The sequence below is a fragment of the Corvus kubaryi genome, unplaced genomic scaffold, assembly GCF_017639235.1.
Source record: "Corvus kubaryi isolate FWS band 111438036 unplaced genomic scaffold, C.kubaryi_AGA036_p1.0 37396, whole genome shotgun sequence".
Taxonomy (NCBI): Eukaryota; Metazoa; Chordata; class Aves; order Passeriformes; family Corvidae; genus Corvus; species Corvus kubaryi.
In genome coordinates, this window is record NW_024581135.1 from 17,130,163 (window position 1) to 17,154,090 (window position 23,928).

Consider the following 23,928-nt stretch of genomic DNA (forward strand, 5'->3'; position numbering starts at 1 on the left):
TATCCAGATTATACTAAATCCAAAATCCTGTTTATCCAGTCCATGCATAATTATGTGGAACTGTTTTTAACCAAAATACATTATGTAATGGAATATAATCAAAAAGATGTAGAAATAGAGCAGAAGGGAGCAAATGAACAAATAAACAAGGTCTCAGCATATTTCACCTGCAGGTCTTTAAAGCTAATTTTAAGTTTAACCATTTCAAATAAGCATGAAATTCTATCTTCCAGTTTGCAATCTAAGGTGTAGAATTTTGTTTAGAAAATCAAGTTTAGTCTTAGTGCACTATTACTCCTGAGACTAAAAGGGTTTCTGTTTAATGGCTTTTTAACATTTTTTATTTTCCACTTTACCTGGGTTCTTAAATATATTACTGAGGATAATTTAAAACATCTTTTGAAATATATTCTCCAATGTTACTTTTATATATATATATATGTGAGTATGTGTGTGTATATGTTGCATGTACATATATATATATAAAAATATGTAAATTATTATGCATTTCATATTTCAACGGAAAAAGAGGACTTCATTTTTGAATTTTTTTCAGCTTTCAGTCATGAAATGAAAAAAAATTGGATGAAATTCTGCCTTCAGAATTTGCAAAAACTCCAAGTAAACATGGGCAGGAAATCAAACACATTTGTCTGAGGACAATATTAGTCCTTTGTTTTGTAAATGCAAATATTTCATGCAAAATTAAGTAAAAAACACATGCAAGTCCAACTCATATGCACATGGCTAATAGCCAAGAAAACTTCATTGGTGCGTGTGTTAACATGCATATATGGTTTAAACTAAGAGCATTCACACAAAGGAAAATGCAGAATGATCAGCAGCATGGCAACTTTGTCAGTGACATTCCTACAGAGCAACTATCTAATGCAAACCAATATGCACATGACCTTTTTTGGGCAGAGAAGCATGACTTGAGTTGTGGGGTAAAACAGTGATTAATAAACATGGTTAGATTAGCATTTTTTAATGTCTAAGTTTTAGTAACCATTTTGCCCCACATCTGATTCTACTTTGATTATTTCCCTTTGCTATCTACCCCTTCATCATGCAAAAAGTTACAATTAAAATTAGAAAGCATTGAACAAGCTCTAAACCCAACAGATAACATGGATATTCTCCACACTTTATACTGGAATTAAATTTGATATAAATACCTCCTGCTCTTACCAGTGGGTGGTGTTATTCCATGTATTTAGGTGTGAAGCAGACAGGAAAGAGATAAATCTTTCATAAGTACAACGTAAATCACACAATTCTCATATTATCCTTGTACTAAGTGTAATACATTCAAACTCAGTTTTAAAGGAAATTAAGTGATTGATATAAAACTTGAGGGATAGAACTTGTGAACAGAATAAGGAATAAAATACAACAAAACAAGATATTAAACTTGAGGGTTTTTCCACACTTTATTTAAAACAAATCCTCCATACTGCCTCACAATCATATTGCAGAATATGGGCTATTTAATCCATTTAATTGTTATTTCACATTAAAGACAAATCCAAGACTAATTTCAGTACACCAATTTCTGAATTATGCAACTTTTCACGTGACAACATGCAGTTATAGTTATTATTTCATGTGAAATAAGTTTTTAGTACATCCATTAGTGGTAATGAATTAGTTAAGGCATACATGATTTTGTAATATCTTCAGAAATAATTCAATGAGCTACTTTAGGCTTAGGTTGAACACTTAAGGGCCTGATCCTGCAAAGTGCTGAGTACCCCACAATTCCATTGCCATCAGAAGGAATAAGGGCTATTTAGTGCCACACAGGATGAAGCTACTGATGCTGCCTTCCACTGCAGTAATCCCCAGAAAAGGTTTATACAAGTGTCCTTGTCCTGCCCTGGGGATATTATCCCTCTGGAGGGACACTCATGGAAGTGGCAGGTGAAGCCCAATATATTAATTTTCTATCATATTTTTAAGATCTGCTTTACTTAATGGTAACCATAAAGTCAAACTGTCAGTGATTCACCTGTATAGAAGATTTTAATCAAGACCATTGTTTCTGCTTACTGCATAAAAGCATAGTACTCTGACCATCATTCGGAAATGTATGTACAGATACCATGTGAAAACTGTTCAAATGTATGTCAAAATTTTGGAAGTTGATTTCTATTTAAATTGTTACAAAAGTGTATAGATTTTCTTGTTCTTGACAGCTTTCTGCAGAGTTCTGCAAAGTTTCTAATCTCCAGCTCTGAACAGCTTTGGAAAGCATCCCTACAGAGACACAGATTCACAGGTCCTCAAGATGCACAGTTCCCTCAATGTCTTCAAACCGATGTTGATTTTTCAGAAAACATATTTCTTTGACTTTTCAGAAAAAATCTATCTCCAGAAAAAAAGCCAGAGATACAGATGCTTACTTTTGCTCACTAGCAGATTGTCATTCCTTTTTAGCTAGCCATATATTTATAGAAGGAGAGATTACAGGGGCTTTTTTATCAAAACCAGAAAGTATGAGTATTATTCCTTGTCACTTCCTAGAAATGAGTTTCTGTGGATGGCTAAATGGTTAGTAATACTGTGTTGATTTTCAGTGCAGAATTATGTGGCTTGTATATGCAAGTGAATTACTTTTCAGGCTATCATGTGATTCAAATATTTCTCTTTGAAAAGAGCAGCTACACCTGCCTGCTCCTCTCTTCAACCCATTCCCAATATACCTGTTCAAGATTACACGGAAGTATTTTGAAAAGAATTGAGCTCTGTGGGTTTTATAGAACAGTAACTCTATAGATACTAACACAGGTACTCTTGTTTGATACTGGAAGTGGAAAATCAGGGCAAAGAACAAACAAAATTCTGGAACAGCTATGTCTGAAATAAGAAACCTATGGTTTTTTTTTCTCTATTTAAGCTTATAGGAGTCACCTGCAGTTCTCAAGCTTTCTGATACAAAGTGAAAATTGAGATTTCTGATATACCTGGTGATAACCTAGGCAGTGAAATGTCTGGATGTCAAATATGTAGTGGCTTGATTGTCAATAATTGAGTATATATCCACCTTCTTAAGCTTGTACTTTTACAGCTTATAAATACTAAAGACTTACAGTCTCTTTTTAAGTTCTCATGCATTTATCTATTCCTCAGCATCTCTGCCTGAAAAACAGAAGAACATACCATGTTCATGTCAATGCCATTGGTGTAGGTCCACGCATGCTGGAAGTATTCCTCCAGTCGCTGCCGCAGAGGGTTTGGGATTTGATGAAAGCGTATGAACTCCTTCACTCGCAGCATCTGCATGTGATACCGTGCAGTTCCCGAGTAGAGTCTTTGGATTATTGCAGATACATTTCCAAAAATGCTAGCGTACATTAATGCTGGATTAAATAGAAACAAAACTTTCTTAAGTCATATCGTTGGGCTTTGCAGATGAGTATGGCTAAGTAAAAGTTAAGAACAAAGAGAAGAGTTAAAAAGGTATGCATACATTTATAGGTTCAGTTTTAAATTAAAAAAAAAAAAAGATTATCCAAATATGGACTATATGGGCTATAATTTCCTAAATCCACTCAAAACTCACTTTCTTTACCTATACAGGATTGCTTACAGACACTGATATACAACACAAATCTTCTGACAGTTTGGATAACAGATTTTGAGTAGTCAAGCAACTTGATTACTTCCTGACACTGAATGAGTCACAACATATTTTTGCATACAACATTCTTTCCCTAGGAATTTGCCCTTCTGGCTGCATGCTTATAATCTTATTAGCTTAGAATGTTAAGCCATTTGCTCAAACACAGAGGGAAAAAAAAAGATTAAAATCCACGATAAAATTACTTACAGCCAATCAACATGACACAGATGGAAAAGATTTTCTCTGAGTTGGTGTTTGGAGACACATTTCCAAATCCTACACTTGTCAGACTGCTGAAGGTAAAATAAAGTGCTGTAACGTATTTGTCCTTGATGGATGGTCCAGAGCTTGCATCACTCTTATTGTAATGCTTTCCTAGTTGTTCTCCTAAAGAATCCAACCAGCCAATCTTGTGAGCCAAGTAAGGCCTTTCTACATTTCCAATGGCATACCAAATGCAAGCAAGCCAGTGTGCAATTAGTGCAAATATGCACATGAGGAGCATCAGAACTGCAGCACCATATTCAGAGTATCTGTCCAATTTCCGTGCTACCCTCACTAAACGCAGCAGTCTAGCTGTCTTCAGAAGGCCTATTAATGTAGTTGTCTGTAAAAATAAGACAGAAATTAGTTTTCCCCATCAGCAAATGTATTCTCATGAACAATAAGCATGAATAAACCATTTTCAAATTCCATTATTTTGAGAAATCATCAAAATAAGTAGAAGAACCCATTTCAATGTAATCTTAATTTCATTTTCTTTAAACTATCAATTTCATTATAAAACCAGGGAATAAAATAAGAAATGTACATTTAAAATCATGATATATTGAAGTTGTTATTATGCACTAGATACTCTTCCATGTTGAATATTTTTCTTGATCTGGACTCTTCAATCCACCATAATGGACTTAATGATCCAATAGATTCATGATTTTTAACATGAAAAAATCTGTAAGTTATTGGAACTACTCATGATATATGACTGTCCACATAGATAATAAGTATTTTTGAACAAAGCCATGTGACTGTATTTGATCCTAGCTTAGAAACTCCTTGCAATGCTCTGGCACACATATTCTAGAAAAGAGAAGTACTAGGGCAGAAATGTCCCAAAGAGTATATCTACAAGATTCTTCCTGTTTGTAATGGTATGAACACTCATACAAGTAAAAAAGGTGAAGCACTGTGAACAGAAAATCATGGAAAAGTTACTCCAGATGAATCTTTTTGCATCTTTCAGGTGTAGTGGCAAGAGCCAGTAATAAAAATACTATACCACTAGAAAAATAAATTGGAGCCGTTTTAAGCAGGAATGTATTCCAAGCTTTTTAGTGCAGACTTGTGCTATTATTCATTGCAGCCTCTTTGAAGCTCTGATCTTTTTAAAGGAATCTAAAGGTTATTAATACAAGTTTGCAAATTTCAATTAATAAATCATTTTTATACTTGCTAATTCCTTGTAGAAGGGATGGACAGCATTGTAAATAGGACAACTGGACTAAAAAACCCCCTCAGCTACCTTTTTTCCTTGCATCAAGTCTGAACAGATATTGAAGTATTCAGTAAATGCCAAGATTGAACACATTTTTAATAAGCGGGTTGGTTTGGTTTTTTTTTAACATGCATGTCATTACGTGACACTTAACACTTACATGACACATGACACTTAACAAGAAAAGTTTTCCAAGCCTCACAAAGCACTCTGACAGTAGTATGCATCACATTAAAGCTTTCTTGCAACAAGTACTAAACTAGTTTTCATGTTTTATTAAATCCTTGCATTTACCATATTTCTGAGTAAAACCCCAAAGCCCTTGGAACAAAACAAGAGTCTTTCTTGGCTGCATTTATCAGTGGACAACTCAATAAATTGTTCATATTTTCTGAGTAAATGAGCAAGAGGATAATGTAGGGTAACACTCCTTAGTTCAGTTTAACATCCCAAATAGTAACTTCAGGGTGAATTTCTCATTACCACGTAAAAAAGATTAGTGACCTCAGTAGTCTGAAAGACCATATCCTTCAAAATGCTATGCCTAGGCTGAGATTCAGAAGCATGTGAATATTGTGATTAGGTAATTTTTTTTGTAAGGTAGATCAGGCTTAAATATTTATGATCCTTTAAGAAAAGCTAAGATTTGTTTTTCGTGGGGTGTTTGAAACATTCTGTTACAGATGTAGTCATATCTCTACATCATGCAAGAGGCTGCATATTCTTACAGTGCCCCTTAAATAGATCAGATGGTAGATTGTGAATCTACAGTATGTCAGCACTGTTCCACCCCATTCTTAAGTTAAAACTTGCTAATATTATTCATCCTCAGTGTCAATCCTATACTTAGATACATCAGTTTGAGATCTGGAGTATTTGGAAGGTATATAACACAAGAAAACTCCATCTCTTCAAGGATAAAATCAACGTGAATGAGACTTGATATGCTTTAAAACATCAAGAAACTCATCCTGAGTTCTAATTTTCTTTAACACAGTGGAGAGGTTTTAACACCAAAATACAGCTGGTGGTAGAGGTGAAAAGCATGGTTCACAAGTTTTAATGTGCCTCACATGCTGTCCCAGCACAGAGGTAGCCTTCATATAGTAACAGTACACCTTCCATGTGTCACTTGGCCAGGGACAGAAGTTCTTGGTTTCAGAACTACATCTCATGCAATGCAACTTTGTTGGTGTGCTGGAATATTTTGATCAGCACAACACTCAAGGAGGCAGGGGTCCTATTCTGTTAGTTACCTTACCTCATCTGGTGCCAACAATTAATGTCTGCAAAGAGCAATCTGATAGATGCTGCTCTCTTCTCTGGATTGCTAGCTTCTCTGTTTTCATCATACCTATCTGCTGGACTACAAGTTCAAGAATAGTTGATCACAACTATTATAATCACATCAGAGTCTTTTATTTTCTCTTCTTTTCTCACCATCTACTCCATATTTTTATCTTCCCAAGTATGAGGGAAGCCACCTAACTTTTACAACATACACACACAAAAGAGAGAATTATTTGCTACCAACCATCATCATTTTGTGTTGAGTCTGCTTAAGCAGAAAAAAAAAAATTAAAATTACATTATTTCCCTATTATAGAAATTGGAAAGTCAACGGTCCAACTCTGTTGCTTTCCTATAGTTGAAAAAGTATGGCTCAAATAGAAGCATTCAGATAGTGCTGCATGTGGTATTTGGATTATTATTTCCTGTCCTTTCAAGACTCCATTTGGTATCAAGGTGTTTTAAAGCTGCATGAGCACATATGGAGCTCTCTTTAGAGCTTATGTTGTTTAATAAAAAGACTATTCAATACAATTTTTCATTGGGGATCTTCTTTGAAGAATCTCTAGATAAAAAAAAAAAGAGCTATTTCATAAAAAAGATAACCCTTATGACTGAAAATTTCTATTAAATGAAAAATGCTCCATTCTGACAGTTTTACATTTGCTTCTTGCTAAACTATCAAAAAGGGATTATTGGTGAAATATTATAGGTAGCAAAGTAGGAAGAAAAACTGCAGTAAGTAGCAGCTTAGAAAAGTGATTGACATATTCAATACCATGAATGAGAGAGAAGCCGTGATGGCATGGTGAATGGGACATAATCTATATAGTGTCATTACTGCTTAGATACACAAACCAGTTTTTTCAGGTCAATTACTAGATTTTGAGGGGATAAAGAATCAATTTACTTACACCTGCAATAGTGAAAAAGTCATTACATGGTCCAATAATTTCTGTTTCCAATTCCACATTTTTATATTTGTCTATTTATCTGCAAGAATACACTTGTTTGTTACTGTAATCTGTGACATTATCTTATGTTAAAGTTATCCCTTTAGCATGACTTTAGCACCTGGCATTTCACTCTTAAGTGCATCTGTAACAGGGGAGGTGTGTAAGAGTGATGTTCAGGGGCAAATCCAAAAAGGACTCCTTAAATGAACTTTGGAATTGGTCCCTGTTGTAATCCTTTATGTTCCACACTTCTAATCATTGAATATAATTTTTCGCAATGATAAGTGCTCAATGATCAGAAAGGGATGCAGACCATGCCTGAAGGGGAATGCTGTAGTCTGATTTAGAAGTAATGCCATTATGAAAATGTTTGTCTTTCATGTACCTGTGCTTTCAAAACCACAGAAGAAAATTATCTGCAGAAAGATTGAGACCAGCCACAGATAATGAATGCACAGGTGATCAAATTTTCTCTTAAATCTCTGATCTTTTTAATCACCTTCTGAATAAAAAAGTTCTCTTCTGGTAAGAGAACTATTAACGTGTTCCCTCTGTCCTTTATATTACTGTCTCTCTTCTTACTGCTTTCCTTAATAAAATTTATTTTTACTGCATGGTTTTATCTCATGTTTCTCTAGACTCCTTATTTACCTTTTGCTTGGTTTGCTGCTTTTAAAAAAAACAACTTCTTCATTCTGTGCATCACAGAAAAGTCAAACCCAACTCTCTACTTGTTAGTTCACTTTTCAGGAAAAATATATTATGATTTTAGCCCTTCTTAAATTAAATAAAATTGTTTGGAAGAACTGGATCAGAAATCCAGAATATAGCATATATTTTATACACCTTTGGGCCATTTTTGGATGCATATATTGAACAGTTTTTTACTCCAATGTACAGACAGAGTGAGGAGATAGATCATGTCTGTCAAGGCTAACCCTGAGTAATCTTTTTTTTCTTCTTCTGATAGTCCATATTCTTGATAAAATAGACAACAGCCACATCTCTTTGAAAACTAGTATAGTTTATGCTACAACTAATCTATTTTCTGCTAAGTAAACATCTGATCTCAACATTTTTAACACAGAAAATTTATTTTAATGATGCAATGCCAACACAGCACTCATATGCATCATGGGCAGTTTTTACAAAGTAAGCGACAAATCAAAGCGGCAGTTCTTAGATAAAACCATTTGACCAAGTCATCCATACACAATATATTTATTATTTCTAAAGACAGTATCAAATATGGTATAACTGAAAAATACTAGCTAAATCATTCAACGATTCAGCAATGATATTAGCTCTTGTCAATGAAAGCTAATATTGTATATTATTCTACAAAGGAACATTTAATTTTAGTTTAACTTTAAAAGATGGGATGGAAATACTAAGCAGCCTATTAAATGACAAGCAAAAAATACTTTAGGATACATAGGATACCACTGTGAAGTAATAAATTAAGATTTAGATTTCTAATTAATTTAAGCTTACCTCTTCAGAGCCAGAGCCAAAAATCAGCAGGTCAAAAGGTATTGCAGCAACCATGTCAATTAGGAACCAGCCTTTGAAGTAGTGAATTGCTATTTTTGCTGGGTCACTTACCACTTCTTCATTCTGGTTTACATATGTTGTTCTGAAGTTTATTAGAATGTCAATGATAAACATAATATCCACAATTAAATCTACAACATTCAGTGGGCTGCAGGAATATCCACACTCTCTCCTCTTCCGATCCTCACTATCATTCAGAAGGAAGGCAGCAGAGTAAGGGGTGAATATGGCGGTATATATCACCAACAACAAAATGAGCCAGTCCCAGACAGCTTTGAAAGGACTATAGTGCAATATAGTAAACTTGTTGATGCGAGGCGTCTGGAGCTTATATTCTGGTAGAACATCAGCCCCTAAGGATAGGACCTAGAATAAGAAGTATACCACATCAATAATCAGACAGTGTATCTACTCCAACTTCTAGTAAACATAGCAAATACAGGACAAACTTAATAAGTAATTCATTGTAGTTTTGAGGATTAAGCTTCAATTACTTGGTGTTTTGGCAAAATAAACTTCTGTGAAATTTGTAGTGTCTGCCAAGTCCAATAAATTCATCGGCAATTTTGCACTGTGGGTTGATTCTTGTCCCCTGTAGCAAACATTAAGAGGCATATCTTATATCCATAAAATCTGCATTATTAAGCATGTCATCAAATTCATTTATCCTCCACAGGATAACCTTGGCAGCTTGCTCATGGCCAGTGAATGACTTTTCTTGCAGGATGTAGTGTTTTTCTCCCAAAGCAAATCTGTTATCATTGGCTTGAATTCCCTACAAAAGAGTTTACTCTCATTAGAAAATGTAGGCAACCAAAAATAAAAAAAAGTTAGAGAAAGATCTGTTAGTGTCTTCAACAGCTATCTATGCTTTGAGTTTTGTGGGGTGAAAAACCTTCATGCACAGACAAATTTCACTGAGGCTATAATTCTAGTTCAGCTAAAGGTGTGACAAAGGATACCACAGGAGTATTGCCTTTTGCTCCACTTCTACTTTTGTCAATGCCTAAGGCTTATTTCTTTAAAAGTATGGATTTGTTACCTGCTGGTCTTATCTAAGCTGGATTTCAATTTTATTTGGAAGGATTATGTTTGTAAGCACTGCCTAATTTGCTAGCTCTGGAAGCTGAAATGTTTGCTTTGTTGCAGAGAGCAAGCATTGTGTGAGCACCAGATAAAACAAATTTCCTTTGGCTGCTCTTTCAGTCTGACTGAACTCTGACATGAAAGAACAAAACCTTTAAGAATAAGAAGGTAAATTATATTTTGTCCCTATTCAGCGTTTGGGACTGTCAGCAATGATGCTAATTATTGCCTTCTGTGCTGCAAATGATCTCCAAATCCTATGGGACTCAGATCACCACTTCATTTTACACAGACCAGTGAACAAACATCAGATGGTGACGACTGTCAGTTATTACCCATTTGGGCAATATTCATGTTCAAGAAATCTTATACCCTTTTTTCACCAGTTACTTCTGCCTATTCCTTATTCTCCTGCTAATTAAAAACAATTATATTTAGAAAAAAAGTTACTTCAAAAGCTATTAAAACGAATAATTCTACTCAAATGAAATGATTATTGGAAGGAGAAATACCTTGTCAGCGATATTGTCTGCTTTTATTTGCCTTCTTTTTAACAGTTAGTATTTTGGGATTTGAGATTTCATCTTGTTCAAGACTGAGGGAGTCCATGCTCCTCAAACATAATCTTATAAAATTCTGAGGGTCAGCACACTCTTTTCTGTTTAAATTTCCAACAGCAAGTGTTGTATAAACCTTAGATCCTATCCTTATCTAAGTGTCGCTAATTTTATACAGTCAAATTCTACTCCGAAAATGTTGTGAGAACACAGGGGTTAATAACCATTCTTCTTTGAACTTGAAGAAAGAAGTGATTAAGGAATCCAAAAGAATATATGCTAGTTTCAAGCAGCCACTAAGCACTGTGCTGAGCTGGTGGTAGAGGCTGTTCATCAATTTTTTGTATTGTAACTAAGACTTGCACTTAACTAATGGTGCTGGCTATTTTTTTATGCATTAAACACATTAGGTGACAGCAAGCTGAAGCATTACTCAGTCTCTTAGCAGTCTTAATATTTTCAGTCCCCCACCTGATGAGTTGACAAGGATGTTTTCTTAATATTTGAGAACAGTGAGTATATGTGCCAAGGGAACTGCTATTTATAAAATTTATATCACTGTTCTTCATTTCAGACAATGAAGGGAATGGATTAGGCAACAAGGACAACAAAGCTTACTTCACGTTTCTTTCTGTTGCTTGAAAATTCCAGACCCTGTGCTTAATTTCAGAACAACGCATAATGTAAATTGGACTTATTCCCCTGAAATTTGAGTTCTAATGTAACTTTAGTTACATTTATTCCTAAATTGGTTTAAATTGAGTTGGGGAAAACTGGAGTTAAAAACCCTAAACAATTGGACAAAATGAGGGAATGCAGTATAAAATTGATAATAGCAGAAATGGATCCAATTCTTTTGGTGATAGTTTCTTAGACATACAACACAGGAGAGGCTGAACTGATGGTTGTGAGTTTCATATTCATAATGTTATACAGAACTTTACATTTCTGCATTGCTTACACCCATGCAATGAGAAGTGAAAACAAACACTCACAGCTATTTTGTTTGTTGTATCTTGAGAAAGATGATGTGACTTCATTTCTCAAATAAAAAAAATCAGTTGCACATACAGAAAAAAGAGAACATACATTATTTAGTTTTATGTTGGCAGTTTCAATAGAGACTGATTGATTACGAGATGAATTTGTCCTTTTGCTGTTGTGTAACATCCTTGCAAAGCTTGGCTACTGCCGTTGGCCAATTTGGCCATCTTGGCTAGATGGAAGACTTCAGTCTACTTAGAAATCCACTCAGAAGACCTTTAATATTTCCACTTACTTAAAATAGATGTTGTCACATTTATTGTTAGTAAAAAGAAAATGTATTAGCTTTTCTCTTCTGGACTGTAAAACTCATACTTAGGATTGTAAAAGAGCTTAGGGAATGAAACATTTTTAAGAGTAAGAAATATGAGTGGGACAAGACTGAAGAATTGTAGTGTTAAAATGTCTTTGAACCTTGGGACATGACATGACAGGAAAGCCAAGCTTCCTTGCATCCTACCAAAAAGAAGACTATAATGTTAAGTAGAAAAAGTCATACTAGCTGCAGTAGGTTTCTCTTAAGAAAATTAGGGGTATTCAAACTTGATGAAATACCACCTCACACTGGCTTTCCCGGGGAAAGCAGGAATGTATTTATTACTGGAGTGCTTTACAAGCAGTATTAGGTGATAAGATTTAATCTATTTTAAATGACAACATTTCAAGGTTAAATAAACTGTACTATATTTTGTCTTTGAGTAAAAAATGCTGATATAAACCTCAACTTTTCTGTGTTCCTGTTTATCTCGTGCACTGTTGAAGCAGCACTGCTGCAAGTTAGAAGGCTTCATTCAAACTCATTTTTTACTCTGAGAATCTTGCTTGAAGTGTTTCACAAAGATAGGGCTGGTGAACACCTTCTACAGTTTTTAGGTTCATGCGTTCACTTCCTAAGATCACAAGTTCAAGGTGGCATTTATTATAGAAGGGCTGCAATCAGATACCCAGAAAAATATGGAGTGAGATCAAAGTAACTCATAAATTAACAGTGGTAGATTTTTCTTTCTGAACTGTTCAGTAGCTTTCAGTTTCTCAAAGATAACAGTAGTTCACTGAAATTTAAAAAAATATATATTTAAGGATAATGAAAATTTATTATTGGCTGTTGTTCTGTTAAGTAAGAGGAGAAAGGAAGTGTAGGTACCAGAGGTGTACCAGAGGGACTATCAGGTGACAGTTACTTACAAAAAAAAGATTCAGTAAGCCTTATCACTTTACACTGTTACACTGTTTATGGTAAAATCTTTTTTCGGGCAGTTCTATCCTCTTTCCCCTTGAGAAAACCTGCCTGGTATCAGGTATAATTTCTGCCCTGTGCTGTGTTTAAAAGACCTTGTTCTGCATAGTGTTTTTTGATGAAGTGTCAAAGAGCCAAACTGGGTTGATGTGCTTTGCAGTACATTGGCCATATGCTTCACTGGGTAACTGGATTGTGTAGGGGACTCTTGCTATAAGCTCTGCAGCATCACATGCAGAAACAGTATTTGACTGTTCTTCTTCCCTGTACAGGTTCATTTATAAAATAGAATATGTAGGCAAAATGTTAGACAAGATCTTGGATGATCTGGGAATTTTGCTCTGGTGTCTGTTACTGAGTTTCTCAGTGATCTTATGCAAGCTGTTGTTCAACCTCTCTAATTTCTGTCAAGTAGAGAGAATAATATTTACAACTGAAAGTATCCTAAAGGATAATGAGCAGAAAACATTCATAAAAGATGTTTTGCAACAGCAATGGGCTACCATAATTCTTACTTCTCTAAATTAATTGATTCTTTAAATTTTTAAGAATTCACACAAATATTTGTCCTCTTCTGCACCAAAACAAGTGTGACAAGCACGTCGAGGGAGGTGATTTTTCCCCTCTAGGCCACACTCACGAGACCCCACCTGGAGTGCTGCATCCTGCTGTGGGGCCTCCTGCATGAGATGGGTGTGGTCCTCTTGGAGCAAGTGCAGAGGAGGCCACAAAGATGAGCATGTCTCTTATTGAGACAGGCTGAGTTAGGGTTGTTCAGCATGGAGAAGAGAAGGCTGTAAGGAGAACTTACAGCACCTTCCCGTATCTAAAGAGGGCCTACAAGGAGGTCAGAGAGAGGTTTTTTGCAAGAGGACAAGGCGGAATGGTTTTAAAGTGACAGAAGGCAGGTTTAGATAAGATGTTAGGAAGAAATTTTTACTGTGAGGGTGGTGAGTCACTGGAACAGGCTGCTCAGAGAAGTTGGATGCCTCAGCCCTGTGAGTATTCAAGGCCAGGCTGGATGGGGCCTGAGCAGCCTGGAGTAGCGGTAGGAGATTGGAAGGAGATAATCTTTAAGGTCTCTTCCAACCCACACCATTCTGTCATTCTATGATTCTACTATTCAAACTGTACAGTTTCAAGAGACTCTGCTGCGAGACCTGTATTACTATCACATGTATATTCATAAATTTTGTTCTGAGGCATTTTCAATCTAAATTTATTAAAGGATGCAAATGCACACAGCAAAAACCAAAGACCCAGAAACAAAGAAGCATAATAGTATATGAATAAATCATAGCAGAAATAATAAATGATTAATGCCACCATAAATTGTTAAAGAAATATTTCTGTCAAACCCTTGCATGGATTAACAGTATGGTTTCCTGGTTATTCTACCACTTCATGAGAACAGAACTTTCATCTTGGACAGAAGTACTGCACATCCAGAAAATTTGAATGAAGAACAATGTTTACAGGTGACAAAATACCGAAAGAGGTATAAGGGCTTGAGCAAAACCCAACAGCTTTAAGGTAGATGGACACAGATATCTGTGTGAAAAGTAGACGTAGAAGTTTGATGGCTGCAAACCTTAATAAATTGGATGGTACTTTGCTATGTCTCATGACCAAGTGTGCCTCATATGAAGTGTATGTATATTTAAAGGATGTAGTTTTACTCAGTGCTAAATACTGTTTTGTCACTGCTGCTTTTGCAACAGATGAATTAAAGTAAATCTTGTACTACCAAGATTATCTACGGCATAGCACCTCTTATGTTAAGAGAATTTCATAAACATTTAATAAAGTTCAAACTATAAATATAGTCCCAAATTACTTTGGGGACTTTAAAATAAACATTTATCTCACCCATAAAACATCTTGCGTAAAACTATGGAAGACGGTACCAGTTCAAATACAGTGTTGAAATATTTATTTCTAGGAAGTACTATAGGACATGAAAAAATATTATTTTGCAAATGTGTTGCTGGACTCACTCCAGCAGCAGCCCAATGCTAGGCACACAGCCCTGAGAACTGAGTGGATGATCACTCCTGCATCGTTAAGCCAGGAAGGATGTAGCAAATCTAGAAACACATCAGCTCCTTGTATGCTGAGAGATTGAATATCTACTATGAATAGTGATTTAAGAAACTCATTGTATAAAGCATATTCAACATCAAAATAGGCAATTTACATGAAAATGTAAAGAAGAAACCGAACCAGGATAATTGTATTGGAAACATTATTGTAGCTAGTGGAAAAAAAGGAAGGAAATGGAACATCTGTCTCTTCAGATCTAATCCAAATACACAATACAGTCTCTTCCTTTTAACATGCAGTTTTGAACTAATTTTCAGATCTTTATCAACAAGGCTAATAACAGTACTGGACAGGAAAAACTTGGAAAGGAAAAGAAATAAGAAACATGAATCAGACTCGTAAGCTAAAGCCATATTCTTGTAATTGACTGGTTTTGTCCTGACCTTAAATCTGAATTATAGTGCACCCAAAAATGAGGCAGTATTACTTCAGCTTTAAAATGATTTAAATAGATTTTATGGAACAGTCTTCTCTTGATGAAACCTCTCCTGGCTCTCTTTTCTCCTGTGTATTAGTTCTGTTGAAGCTGCCAAGTTATAACTAGCAAGTACATATCTTTCCTTTTCCTCTCTATTCATACCATTACCATGAGACATCTACAGACTGGACCTAAGGAGATTTCTGAATTTAAAACCAACTAAAAATAAATATTACACGAGTATTAATGAACAAATGGAATTTAAATTAACATTGGCTCTCTGATAGTAGGCATTACCTAATTCCCCAAAACACTTTAAAGGAGTTTTGTATTTCAGTCATCTTGATGATTGTCTTCCTTATGCAGACATGAACAACTAAGAAGGTTACACCAGTACTGAAAGAAAGCTGAAGAGCTCTTGACTTGGTAAACCCTCCAAACACAGCATTATATAAGGTTTTCATACATCAGTGTTAAAAGGTATTTTTATATGTAAAAGGTATTTTTACATGTCTTTCAAAGGATAGCTATTGAAGAATGTCTCCTGAGATACTAATGGTGGGGAATGTTAATAATACTTGTCTTCTTGTCTTTATCCTTTGTCTTTATTAAAGGCTTTAAAATTATGCAGTATGACTATTTGTATATAATGCTGAATACGAAAACATTTGAACCTGGAAATTCAAAACTTATCTGAGTGTATTTTAATATTTTTTTTTGTTCCAGATATCAGTCACTACCTGAAGCTTGTTTGAGAGCAATGGGACTTCCTGGGAGTGCTAACTTCATTGCTGAGGCCATGAAGTGCCAAACTTTCATAAAGTTATCAAATAATTACATGAATCTTATTCAGCTAAGCATATTTACATACACAGCCACCCAAAATCTTCAAATAGTTAAAGAAAGTTATGTGTGAAAGCATGTCTTGTGACTAAAGGAGTAGAACAGCCTTTTTCTCCTGTTTGTAAAATACAATTTTTACGTTTCAGGGAAATAATATTTATTGGATGTTACCATCAAACAAAACTCTTTCCCCAAAATTGAATACATGTAATATCTCTAACCTATAATTTATTTTTATTAAGCTAGATACTAAAAGAGAGGAGATATTTTTATAGTTCATTTTCCATGAAAATATTAAGAAATGGTATATCATCTTAAACCTCAGGAGCCTCTTCCTGCCAGTCCGTATATAATTACTTTCACATTAGTGGGTAATGCATTGTCAGAGTAACAGTTAGAAGCATATAGATTTACTAAAAGTGCTTTACTGAAATTTAAATCTTAAATTAGGGATATACAGATCAGTAAAGAAGATATTTACAACTGACTTTTTTTTAGCAAAAGTTAATGATAGAATATGTATTAAAAGTTGTGTAACACTCTTCTTTAAAATTCATTATGAGATATTATTTCAGAAGACAGCAAATGCTATCCTTCAACATCCTAGTGAGTTTGTGAGTTATTCGTTGCTCTTCTGGCAACACTAAGCTGCTGACAAGCACTTATATGTCTGAAAACAAAATATCAAGGGTCAAATTTGTTATAAAGGCTTAAATTATTGTGCGGTTTTTAGTAATCGAAAATATATTTTCTATCATCTATTCATGGCATGACAATAAAACAAGCAGATTTTGAACTTGGTGATGTTATGTCATCCTTAGAATATTTATGAAAAAAGTATTTTTCATTATTTTACACTTTGACTGGCTTGCTAGCTGTCAAATACTTTGATGCAGATAAAGAAAAGCATAAAAGCTGTAAGAATTTCTGAAGTGCATGGAGTGAAAATGAAGTAGCTACATTCCCAGTTTGGTTCTACGATTATAGTACTTATTGACAGAACTGTGAGGAGTACAAGAGAAAGGGAGAAAAGATCCTTATGTATATATTCATATTTAACTTTCAGTTTCATGGTATATGTAATTTTTTTCCATAATATGCAAAATAAGCAAACAATAGTTTCTACAAAATCTGCTTTTTGTAATTAGACCCCACAGTGTTTAAAAATGTATGAACTGCAATTGAAACTGCTCTGGTAGGGAGAAAAGCTTACTTTAGAAATTACCATCTTCCCTGTGGCTCTCCTTGTTTGTGCTTAATGAGCACTTCCCAACCTTGTTCACTTAAAGGATACATTTAGTCTTAGCATTCTGCCCAGGTTGCCCAAGTTCCCCTCTCAACACCACTTTCAGGAAAGTTCAGTGTATTACCCAAACTTCCATAAAATTTGATCATCAGTATTTTAACCAAAAAGCCATTTGGCAAGGGTAGATGGAACAGATTGCATACATAGATGCAGATAATTTGATGATACAAATTACATTTCATTAGTAAAACCAACCTATAAAAGCATGATCCAGATTTCTAGGGCCATCCATTCAATTTATGCTGGTTAGGCAAAGAAAAAAGGTGAATTTGTGACCATGGAGAACTGGGCAGACAAACTTGCCTTTGCTCAGTCAGTTGCTGGATCTTACTTTAGACACTTTCATTTTTTTTACAATGCAAAAACATATTTTGTTTTTGGGGAATTGTGGCAAGACATGGTATGATCTTCATAATAATTCTTCACTAAATACTCTAGTACTCCAACAAAAACAATAACAAAACAAAAATAGCACAAAATCAGTGAGACAGAAGTAAGTCCTTGAGAGGCTCTACCTTGCCCATGTTATGCTAAATGAAGCTCATGTATAGAAGAGAACAAGATGTTTTATTTATGGATTTAACCAGTGTCCTGGTTCTGGCTATGAGAGAGTTAATTTTCTCCTTAATAGCTGACACAGTGCTCTGTTTTGGATTTAGTATGGGAATACTGTTGACAACACACTGATGCATTGGTTGCTAAGTGATGGACCTTACCCTAAGTTATGGACATTACAGTTTCCCAGGCTCTGTCAGTGAGCAGGTGCACAAAAAGCTGGGAGGAAGCATGTCCAGGACAGATGACCTGATCTGGCCAAAGGGATAGTCCAAAGCATAGAACATCATGCCCAGACTATAAACTGAGGGGGCTACCAGGAAGAGAGACTGATCATGGCTTGGGAATGGGTTCGGCATCAGTCAGCAGGCAGTGAGCAACTGTATTGTACCACTTGTTTTTCTTGGGTCTTCTTCCTCTGTGTGTCTGTCTCTCCCCTTTTCTCTTCCTCCCTCCTTTTGTTTACAATTGCTATTAGTATTAGTATCACTCCTGATTTTCCTCTCCATCCCACTGAGGGTGCAGGAAGGACCTGAGCAGCTGCTGTATGATAGTTAGTCACCAGCTGAGGTTAAACTGTGACAAACAGGGAGATATGGGAATCTTTTTGGTGCTACTGCAGACATTAAAACCTCAATCCAGTGGAAAAAATGCCTAGGATAGAAGCCTGTAAGCCTTAATGTTCATTGTTTTCTAGATATATTGACTAATTTATCACACTGTGCAAACTGCAGTTTCCTTTGCTTCCTGAATATTGTAGGTGTAAAGAAGTGAGAAAACAGACAGCACAATAAATCTGGAAATAACTATCCTAGACAAAACTTATTTTTCAAGCTTTTTTGAAAACCTGGAAGGAGGCTACAGTCTGCATCCTATCCTAACACTATTTGTCAAAATAAATTAGCTGGACTCTAACAAGTTCTGCAGAATGGCCATGAGCCACAGGCTCTGAATTTTCCTCGATTCCAAACCCAGCAACTAACAGCATTAGAGACTAAGCTGCAGCAAAAGGTGTTATTCTCCTTTGGTTATAGTCTTCCATTCGGAACTCACCTACAAACCCAGTGAAACTAAACTTCTTTGAACAGAACAAATTGGTACAGATGTGAGCCCGTATCATTCAGCAGTTCTTTTGCTTCAAAAGAAAGTAGGTTTATTCATAATTAATAGAATTCATTTAGAAAGTAGAACATTTTCAAAGAAGATGGATACTTAGATTAGAAAAAAAAGCAAAGCTGTGAAATGAAGAACTTTTCTTCCCATTTTATAAATGTTTCTCATTTATTAGTAGTAGTAGTATACTCAACAGTTTGTCTGAAGCTGAACATACCATTTCATGCCAGCTTCCAGGATATTGACTAGCTACTGCAATTTCCATATTTAAAAAGATACTGCCTTAATACAAAACTATCAATTCTTTGAGTAAAAAAAGAAATTTTTATGCTTGCAAATAAACCCAAAATACCTTAAAGACAATTTCACCATGTGCTATAATGCAAGATTTATTCAATTGTCAAAGAAAAACAGACTTACCAAAGATAAATATCAAGAAGAAACTCTGAGCTTGCTATGTACTACGAATATCAACTAAATATTCATACCATTTCTGTACTTTATTTCAGATAGATTTTTATTTTATACAATTTCAGTACTTTATTTCAGATAGATTTTTATTTTATAGTATATTTTTACACTTTAGATGGTGTCAGAGACTGAATGTTATAATTTATGGCTTAAATGTCTCCATGAAGGACTTTTGCCTATTATAGCAAAACTGTATTACAAAAGCTGTAGAGAAGACCACCATACCCTGAATAGGCCTTCTGACTGAGGCCCTGAACTACTCGTTGATGGAGGTAAGATAGTGACACAGGTCTGGGCTGGGTGGAGAAGAATGCATTCACAGAGGGATCAAGCTTAGCACCTTCTGGGTGGAGACCACAGCCCCGGGGCTATCAGCTTCCAGGCTCGCACAGACCCTCACACCAAAGGGTGTGGGGGAGGAGAGGCTTTGGGTGCGTGGTGAGAAAGCATCTGGTCAGAGGTAGTGAACGCCCATCCCCCACTGTGCAGAGGAGCCCAGCTGCAGGAGCCCCTTCACCCCAGGAAAAGCCACATCCACATGAAGGCCAGCTGAAGGGGTGTCATGGCCCTTCAAAGGACCCTCCCAAGGGGTCCCCAGACCCTGCACCAGAGCACTGCAGCATGATGCAGCAGATCCACAGTGTTGCAAGGGACAGTGTCAAACTGGCCCCCTGCAAGGGAGGCACCTGGGCGTTCTCACCTGGCCCAAACGTATATTAATCCACTGGATTCTATACTTTTTTGGCGCGTGGCAGCAGCGGGGGACCATCACCACCAAGAAGACCAGATGGAGGGGAGCAACGAGACATCGTTGGGACCCCTGGAAGGGAGATGTGTTTCTACTTAACCCCTATCACTCCCTCTCCCCCCACCCCCCACGCACACTTTATTTCTTTCCTTCTTTCTTATATCTTTCTTTCTCTCTCTTTGCCTCTTTTACTATTAAATAAAATATATCAGTTTTTTGGCACCAACATCTAACCTCCATTGGTTTTAATAATGGCTTTTTGGGTGTATTTCGAACCTTTCTGGGTCCGATTTGTTTTATTCACAGAGACTTAGTTTCCTTTGGCCTGCTGTGTTAAACCGGTTTGTAACAGTGCTATGCTCAATAATTTTATGTTCAGTAACACCAATACCACCCATAAACCTTGAAAAATGCTTTGAAAATACGTGTTTCCACATTTATTAACTATAGCTATCTATTAACTATATCTATTTCCTAAACATAATATTTGGAATTCAGCGAACCTTTGAATTTTGATTCATACATCTGATCCCTGATTTTTCCCTTACTGATTTTATTGATATTTCAATAATTTAAGGAGTCTTCTCCCTCTTTTTTTTTTTTTTTTTTTTTGTACAAGCATTAACTCAACTATCCTGGGTTTGCCCTTCTCTATTGATCCTGTTACAAGTTACAACCTGGAAGCATCATCCAAATTCTAACACATGACAAGTAATAAATGAGAAAAATGATCTTGTTCGGCTTATTAATTTTGAGGGCATTCAGAATTTATCAAACAGCACACTATGCTGATTTGGGTTAATGGTCTTTTTCTTACTATTTCTACTACTTGGAAAAAAATGCTAAACCCTATCAAACCCTAACCAGAAAATATTTTCCTCAGCTCCAGTGCATCAAAAACAACTAATCCACATGCTTTTTTCCTCCCCCCCCGCCCAGGCCAAAAGAATAATAACCTCACTGCTGTTTCTACTTAATATGCTTAAGGATCTCATTTATAATCAGTACTAGAACATAGCTGCTTTATAATCATCATACTACCTGGAAATTGCAGGAACTTTCTGCTCTTTAAAATTTAATTTATGCACAATTTCTCTCATTAGTGATATGTGGGAGAGTACAAACTTCCTTGAAAAAATTAATCATTGGATTACCCACCAGTTTTTCAGTTTGCATACTAGCTAATATTACACTAAAGAGAAAAGAATTTAAATTGTTAGCTGACCATACCTGCCATTTTTTTTCTGAGGAAAATGACCCCTAATAGGTGTGACTATATAATTTCAGGTAAATGCTAAACATTGCCTGTCCAGGTTATGGCATTTTGTGGCTAGATCCAACATTGGTCCTTCAGTATGTACATGTGAGGTGCCTGCCACTAGAGCAGAGTTCAGACCATTTGAGGGTAAGGGCACTTAGAGAGGGAGGGAGTCCTGTGTCTGAGTCCGTGATGCCCAGGGTTATTTTTGTGGATTTTTTAACAGATGGTCATTTATGTAAGATGAATAACAGTCAAAATACTCTGGAACTACAACCCAGGACTGCCTCTTTCTAAGAGGTTGTCCTGAATGTTAGCTACACCAGCAGTATCCTTGAAAAATAGCAGCTCTTTGTGACCCATGAGATCCACAGCATTCGGCCCTCTTCCCTTCCTCTCTCCACACGTCAGCTGCTATTGCTGTCTGTGTCTGGGAAAACATACACTTATGCTGTCCTAAAGATAGAAACTGTGTCCTGAGTTAACGTGGTAACCACCGGACTCTGATCTAACTTTGCAGTTGTGCTGTTTTGCGTAAGAGGTTGGGTTAGATGGCCTCTAGAGGTCTCTTCCACACTACGTTTTTGCATGGGTCTAAGGTTACATGAAGGAGGGACTGTGACTTCTTTCATAGCTGTTTTAAGGCAACTATAACTGCATGTGTGAAAGCTATTATTCCAGACTGTGCATGCCAAATGCATCAGAGGATTCTCACAGTTCTCTGGATCTTAATGGGGCTTGACTTGCAGTTCATGGTGAGACTGTACTGGTGGGCGTCAAAACTGTTGGTTTCAGCAGAGTAACCTACGAAGTTTAGAAACTTCCAAGGTCAATCCACCATGAAGTGGGTGTTTATAGCTCTAGACCAGAGAAATGAGGCTTGCCTAAATGCTGCTTGCATGATTTCAATCAGCTTTACTCGCTTTGTAGAGTATTGGTTCTTACACGCAACTCCTTATTTTCAGAACAAATTACAATGCAGTCTGAAAGCCTATTTTCTCCCACTTCTTAGCATCAGAAGAGGAATGATGTTTTGGCAAATGTTCTAATATTAACAAAGGTCAGCATCAAGGCAGTAAAACCAAAGAGATCACAAAACATTGATTACTCAAAAGTGTAATTCATAGAAGATAGCGGATACTTTTCCCCAACTCAGCAAAATCAGGTAATCCCCTTTTCAGAAGAGTAGATCTTGAGGGAAGGACATGGACTAATTAAGGATGCATCCAGGTTGCATGTTGCAAAGCAGCTGGGCTTTCTGACTGCTCCATTTCTACCATATGTTGTGAAATCTTCTCAAAACACTGCAGCAGTTCAGACGCCTGAGCCTATTCTGCTGTCACAAAAAGAAGAGGCTCTACTCTAAGGAAGGAATATTTTATCTTTCACAATTGTATGAATCTTATTTTTATTACTTGGTGCAACACTAAATAATTATAATGAAAATACTATGTTTTCTTCTGAAACTGATCAAAACAGTGGGCTTTATTTTCTGCTTCCATGCATTTGGAATGACTATTTGCTCTGGTGCAAAAGATATTACTTTCCAGTTGTGGTGACACCTTTGCGCAGGTCACAGGTCACCTTTGCACAGTGACCACACTGGGACTGAAGTATTTTTATTAGTTTTCACCACGGTTTCTTTGCTTTTCTTTGTTTCATAGAGTGTGTCACACCTTCTAAATGACAATGAAATTACACACATTTATAGTATTTCTGTAATTACATCTATAGTAATTACAAAGCCTAATTATATAAAGACAATAAAAGATGAAATTTTATTGCATGAGGGTGCTAAGCATTATTGTAAAGAAAGGGAATGATTCCTGTATAAACTATGTCAATTGACAAATAACAGGAAAAAGAAGATTCTCACTTCAGAGTAAATTTAAACTTTCCGTACATTAACTAGGAAATGTTGGCTCTGCTTACCCCCTCATTTCACTATTATATATATAATCTTGCTGCGTAATTGGAAGATATCAAAATTGTTTCCTCTGTATTCAGAATTTTCTACTTTATGCAGAATGCAAAATGAACAGCCTTGAAATGTTATGTGTATGTGAGTTATTGCAGGATGTAAACAGCACAGTGTGTCAGCTGAATCAGACTGCTGAAAACGTATAGATAGATAATTTGGTTTATTTTTAGGTCTTATATTGCCCCTCTCTGTCCTAGATGCTGGTAGTTTTCTTTAGCCTGAAAACCTGAAGGTCAGTTTGAAGTTATGATCATATAATAGTTCTTTTTATATCAACAGCATTATTGG

The 23,928-nt window shown here is 35.9% G+C and overlaps 1 protein-coding gene across 6 annotated transcripts in view; it reads right to left on the reverse strand.

The window, feature by feature from the left end:
• Positions 1-23,928, reverse strand: part of KCNH7 (potassium voltage-gated channel subfamily H member 7) — a 220,538-nt gene that overhangs the window by 36,450 nt on the left and 160,160 nt on the right. For 3 of the 6 annotated variants that reach the window (XM_042040298.1, XM_042040295.1, XM_042040293.1), the window contains 3 exons: positions 8,861-9,286; positions 3,833-4,232; positions 3,163-3,362 (listed from right to left, as the gene is read on the reverse strand). In XM_042040298.1, coding sequence (XP_041896232.1) covers positions 3,163-3,362; positions 3,833-4,232; positions 8,861-9,286 — 1,026 coding nt within the window. Of the gene's footprint in view, positions 1-3,161; positions 3,363-3,832; positions 4,233-8,860; positions 9,287-23,928 lie in introns of all 6 variants that reach the window. The other 3 variants (XM_042040296.1, XM_042040297.1, XM_042040294.1) reach the window with 1 other exon arrangement.